We start from the raw sequence: 6761 nt of genomic DNA on the forward strand, positions 1-6761 counted from the left end.
TTCTAGTTTGTTGAGATAGTGAATTGGTGGGTTTTTGTTAAATGTGAGCCAAAATCATCACAATTAAAAGAACCAAAGACTTCAACTACTTCAGTCTGTGTGCATTGAATTTATTTAATACACGAGTTTCACAATTTGAGTTGAATTACTGAAATAAATGAACTTTTCCACATCATTCTAATTTATTGAGATGCACCTGTACATTTCAGACACAATATTACCTGTTTTGCCCAATTTTGCCAACGGAAATTGTTCCAAACAAAGATCACAGTGCTGTTTTGTGTCTCTGAACAAGACACAGGACGGTGTTACCTTATTGAATGAATCAGCTTTTTGAACGAATTGGTTGAATGAATGATTCAGTGACTCATTCATTACCACAGTCAAATGCTTCGTTCCTGAATGAATCAGCCGTTTGAATGAATCATCTGAATCTCAATCACTCACTCGTTTACAGTGACTTGCTGCCTCCTACTGGTGGTTTTAATTTCACATTTCAACTATTTTTTCATGTTTTAAATCATTTCAAATATTATTATTTAACGTTTTATGTTTAAAACAAAGCATTATTTATGCATTTGTAACTGCAGGTTAAAAGCATCAATGTCCCCGCTACATTAAACTGTGTAAATACATCTAAATGCCACTTCAGATGCAGATCCCAGAAAGGTTTTCTTGTGTTGGAATGAAAGAGTCTTCGTACCAGATGAAGTGACTCTTATTCTATATTATATTATAAAAGATCACTCTAAATTGTAATGTAGACACCTGCATTGTCTGTGAAACAATGTCTTTGTGAAAAGCGCTATACAAATAAATTTGAATTGAATTGAATTATGCTAAACCAAAGATACAAAATGGAAGAAAGAGTTAAAAATGAATACAATCTTGCTGCTCAAACTGTGTATAAACATTTTTTTAATATTTATTTACTCCTTTTCCATTTTGCATTTACTTGTACTTTTACTTACAATAATTATGTTTAATATAAAAAATACCTTTCATACTTAAGTACAATAAATATCACATACTTTAAAACTTTTACTCAAGTAATATTCTAAACGTTGACTTCAACTTCTACCAAAGTCATTTTCTGGTAAGATATCTGTACTTTTACTTGAGTGTGGCTTTTAGGTACTTCATCCACCACTGTATATTTCTTTCATCAGAAAGAGCTGTGAACTGAATCCATGAAGTCTTTTGTTGGCAGGTGACTGAGTGATTGAGTTGACCAATGAATTCAGCGGTGAAAAAAATACAAAACCAAAACATTATACAGTATATAATGTATAATATATAATTGGTCTGAACAAAACCAGCAGACAGACTGAATGAAAACGCTAATTTATGCTAATCCAATGTAAAAAACAACGAGTGCAGGAATGGTTTTTTTAGCATTTAATAGTACTTCTAATCATGAAATTCAACCTGAGGGGTAAAAGATTAAAAACACACATCAACAGGTGATTATTACATAAAGTGTTGATCCTGTAGTTTGACTCAGTCTGTTGACACACAATGAAATGAGCTTAATGTGCCAATTTACAGAAGATCTCAGACATCATCATAATGAATGAGCTGAAAACAGGGAACTATTGGCTTTTTAGCAGCTCATTTAAACATGACGGCTGTGTTTCTGTCAGACTATTAATTCACTAATTGTCAGTTACACTGTTTTGTCTTTGTTGTTTTGCACTATTCTCGTTGTAATTGCTTTGACAATATGAATGTACAAATATTTGTCATGCCAATAAAGCACCTGGAAACTAACTAACTGGATGAATAGATACACTTTGCTCATAATGACGACTTCAGACAAATCTTTTTCATATGATTCTCTACAGAGTTTGAATGTTTAAAACTCTCTCCACACCAAGTACAGTGATACGGCTTCTCTCCAGAATGAACTCGCTCATGTTTTTTTAGGTTTCCAGACTGATTGAAACTCTTGCCACAATATGAGCACTTGTAAGGTTTTTCTCCAGTATGAATCCTTTGGTGCTGTTTCAGATAGACAGCTGTAGTAAAGCTCTTATCACACTCACAACACACATGATCTCTCACTTCATCATGTGTTTTCTGGTGCTGTTTATAACTGGCCAGCCGTGAAAAACTCTTTCCACAGTACGAACACACATGAGGCTTCTCATCTGAATGAACTGTCAGGTGTTTTTTTAGATTTGATGATGAAATAAACTTTTTACCACACTGATCACAGTTAAAAGGCTTTTCTCCAGAGTGAACGTGCAGATGATAACTGAGACCTGATGCTGCAGCAAAACTCTTTCCACACTGAGGGCATGTGTATGGTTTCTCTCCAGTGTGGATTCTCATGTGCTTCTTAAGGACTCCTTTTTGTCTGAATCTCTTTCCACACTGAGGACATGTGTACGGTTTCTCTCCAGTGTGGATCCTCATGTGCTGTTTAAGGATTCCTTTTAGTCTGAAACTCTTTCCACACTGTGAGCAGGTGTGAAGCTGTTTGGCTTTTTTTCTTGAAGTTTTGACTTTACAACGTTCCTCCTCCACTTCATTCACCTCATGTCTTTGCTGTTTTACTTCCATCCAGTCTAAAATAAACAAATTATGTGGTTAGAATCAGTTAAAGTGAACCTGATTTTATAACAGAAACCAAAGGAGGTCACATATTTATCTGTGATCAGCAGTCAACAATGAAGAATCAAGAATGGACACCAACCTGTTTGTTCCTCAGTATCTTCATGTTTTATTCTGGATGGTCCTGAAACACTCATGTCGTCAATCTCCTCTTTAACAAACTCCATCTTTACCATAGTATGTGTCAGATTTCAGCTGCTGCACCTGGAGTCTGCACCAGTCCTGTAGGATGATGTGAATATTCCTCACCTTTTTAACACAGTTAAAGCACAAACTCCGCCCACCACAGATTCTGAAGATTTCATTGGTCGTGTCAATCACGGTGACCGCCTACACAACACTGAAACAAATCCAGTACAAACCCGTGACCTTAGTATAGTTTTATTTTTTGTGTCAAATCAACCAAATTTCAGAAACTTCCCCATCTCAAATTTTTGGTTTTGTTCATATTTTTAATGAAGAAAGCCAAACATAAATAGTGATGAAAGACTAAATATTTAATGTCATGGATATTTACTGAGAAATCCATTATTTTGTAGAGGAGAGTCAAAATGACAATTTTCATGTGGGATATGGGGCCAAATTACAGGGTGAAAAAATGACTTTAGAAAGATGGCAGTATCAATGTTTTATTTTTACATGATGATTGGTAATTCTATTAGTACAATCTGTTGACTTCAGCAATACTTGTTGCATTGTGACAGTTCAAGAATGTGAATAGCACTTTTTATGTTTTTATTTTTCTCTGAAGTTTGCACTCCTGTATCTCAATAAGTATTAAAGATATCTCAATAAACTTTTAGGTGGTTAATGGTTCTTCTTAATGGTCTTCTTAACAAACATTTCTTTCAATATTCTCATTTTTAAGGCCATATATGTTTCAATTCCAGAGTAATGGATATGTGCAATTGTTCAATTTTCAGTGTTGAGATTCTGGTTCTTCACAAATTTTCCTTGATTCCTCATTTTTAAAGCCCTACATATTTCAATCCCAGCAATATGGGGATCGCAATGTGTCTATATGAATAAATTGTTGAATTTTACTCATTTTCATACAGCTGCTACTTATTTACAGAGGAATGTCCGAGGAACAAATAATCTTGAAACTAGAAATGCATCTTCTTTTTTCTATCAAACCAAACCATATAGGACCTTAAAAATGAAGATATCAAAAGAAAAGTTTAAGAACCAGTTTATAAAAGGATACTGAGATATCTTTAATATTTCTTGAGTTACAGGCCTGCAAACTTCAGGAAAAAATACAACAGTTGCTTTTTTCCCAGTTTTTGAACATCACCACTGGAATATAATGCAGCAAGCATTGCTAAACTCAGCTGATTTTAATTGACCTTATCTGTGTAAAAATAAAATAATGATGCTGCCGTCTTTATAAAGTTATTTTTTACCCTTTAATTTAGCTTCTCTCTAAAATATTGATTACTCAATACATATTCATCCATGACATTTAATATTTTGGCATTCGTCTTCATTTATGTATTTCTTTCATCAGAAAGAGCTGTGAACTGAATCCATGAAGTCTTTTGTTGGCAGGTGACTGAGTGATTGAGTTGACCAATGAAATCAGCGGTGAAAAAAAAATACAAAACCAAAACGTTATATAGAATGTATAATATATAATTGGTCTGAACCAGACGATTTGTGCTACCCTGTCAGATTTTGCTATACCTCCCAATGAAACAGTAGGTAGCACAATGCGACAACGAAAAATGCTACCCATCAGATTATGCTTTATTAACGCCTACACCTACTTCAACCCTAAACCTACCCTTACAGTAATGAAAATACAGTTATTATGTGTTGTTTAGCATGTGAAAATTAATGCAATATTGATGTGCACATGCGTAGTATAGCCCTGTTAAGACAATCTGACGGGTATGATGAAATGTCAGGACACCGGCAGACAGACTGAATGAAAATGCTAATTGTTGATCCTGTAGTTTATCTCAGTCTGTTAACACACAATGAAATGAGCTTAATGTGCCAATTTACAGAAGATCTCAGACATCATCATAATGAATGAGCTGAAAACAGGGAACTATTGGCTTTTTAGCAGCTCAGTTAAACATGACGGCCGTGTTGCTTCTGTCAGACTATTAATTCACTAATTGTCAGTTACACTGTTTTGTCTTTGTTGTTTTGCACTATTCTCATTGTAATTGCTTTGACAATATGAATGTACAAATATGTGTCATGCCAATAGAGCACCTGGAAACTAACTAACTGGATGAATAGATACACTTTGCTCATAATGATAACTTTGGACAATTATTTTTCATATGATTCTCTACAGAGTTTGAATGTTTAAAACTCTTTCCACACTGAGTACAGTGGTACGGTTTCTCTCCAGTATGAACTCGCTCATGTACTTTCATGAGTGCAGACTGAATTAAACTCTTGTCACAATATGAGCACTTGAATTATTTGGTTCCTCCTCCACTTCATTCACCTCATGTCTTTGCTGTTTTACTTCCATCCAGTCTAAAATAAATAAATAATGTGGTTAAAATCAGTTCAAGTGAACCTGATTAAATAGCAGAAACCAAACCAAAAGCAGGTCACATATTTATCTGTGAGTATCAAGTATCAGATCTTTGATGTGCTAGAGGTTAGTTCTGTCATTCTTTATTAATACAATTAAAATGTGGATATGTAGTTAAGATGATCATTAAGGTGATCATTTATCATGCTCATTATTTCACAGCCACTAAATCTTTTTAATTGAAACTTCAATGTTTCTAAGCAGTCCATACTGAAGAATCAAGAATGGACACAAACTTGTTTGCTTCTCAGTATCTCCTTGTTTTATTCTGGATGGTTCTGAAACACTCATGTCGTCAATCTCCTCTTCAACAAACTCCATCTTTAACAGTCACACAGATTTCAGCTGCTGCACCTGGAGTTTGTCCTTCTCTTGTAGGATGATGTGAATATTCCCAGTATGAATTGTTCTCAGGTGAATTGTTGTAGGAGGGGCTTCACTGCAGGTGTGAACTGTGATCAATACTGAGAGCCAAAGGACCAGATCTGAAGAAATCCAAAATAAGTTACTGCATTTACTTTCTTAAAAGTTACGTGAACATATTTGCTGTTAGGAAATACAGAGTGTTTCTGGTAAGAAAAAAACGAGCAATTAAAAACACATAATAGCTGCTTCACTTTTAGCTTTAGCTGGTGTCTCTCGCTCTTCTCTCTTCTGTGTACACTCTTAAAAATAAAGGTGCTTCAAAAGGTTCTTCAAGCGATGCCATAGAAGAACCATTTTTGGTTCCACAAAGAACCATTCTGTCAAAGGTTCTATAAAGAACCATCTCTACCTTTTTATAATCTGAAGAACCTTATTTCGCCACAAAGAAGCTTTTGTGAAACAGAAAGGTTCTTCAGATGTTAAAGGTTCTTTATGGAACCATTTAGACAAAAAGGTTCTTCTATGGCATCCTGAAGCACCTTTATTTTTAAGAGTGATATCCTCAGTGCACACAGTGACATGCTTCTCAAAGCATTCTTCTCCACAGATCTCTGGCTGCACATCATAGTTTCGACTTTCTAGTCACCTTCATTTGATTACAGTTACAGTATTGTTTTTTTTTCTGCTGCACGTCTCCCTTGCATAGGCTATTTCCAACCTAATTAAGGTATTTTTTTAATAGTTTACATACGTAGCTATATACATACAGTATTCCAACACAGTTTATGATTAGACAGTATGTCTGATGGGCTAAATATGGTTAATATTTGAATTTAACTTTATATATAAATTTACAACAAGATATATATCACTCTTGCTCCGGGTGTGTGTTCACTGCTGTGTGTGTGCACTTTGGATGGGTTAAATGCAGAGCACTAATTCCTAGTATGGGTCACCATACTTGGCCACATGTCACTTCACTTCACTTCAATCTCCTGTATATGTGAAAACCTACAGGGAATATAATTAGGCTACATTAGATCATGTATCATTACATTGGCCATTTGATCCAAATAAGTGCATTATTAATTTATTTTTAAATTCACTAATGTGTGTAATGTTAATAAACGTGAGATATTAATTTTTCAAAAGCACAAATTCAATTGCAAACCTGTTGAAATGAATGTGATTGTGTGTCTTTGTCGCTGCGTGTCGCTGC

General features: G+C 34.7%; 1 protein-coding gene across 1 annotated transcript; it reads right to left on the bottom strand.

The window, feature by feature from the left end:
- Nucleotides 1-1797: 1797 nt before the first annotated feature.
- Nucleotides 1798-5457, bottom strand: LOC107731809 (gastrula zinc finger protein XlCGF7.1-like). The gene is made up of 3 exons (XM_016542989.1): nt 5407-5457; nt 2699-2827; nt 1798-2570 (listed from the first exon to the last, which is right to left on the bottom strand). Exons 2-3 carry the CDS (start codon nt 2790-2792, stop codon nt 1798-1800), a joined length of 867 nt encoding a protein of 288 aa, XP_016398475.1. The 5' UTR covers nt 2793-2827; nt 5407-5457.
- Nucleotides 5458-6761: the final 1304 nt, after the last annotated feature.

This window comes from Sinocyclocheilus rhinocerous, unplaced genomic scaffold (assembly GCF_001515625.1).
Source record: "Sinocyclocheilus rhinocerous isolate Xijiao unplaced genomic scaffold, SAMN03320098_v1.1 scaffold219, whole genome shotgun sequence".
NCBI lineage: Eukaryota > Metazoa > Chordata > Actinopteri > Cypriniformes > Cyprinidae > Sinocyclocheilus > Sinocyclocheilus rhinocerous.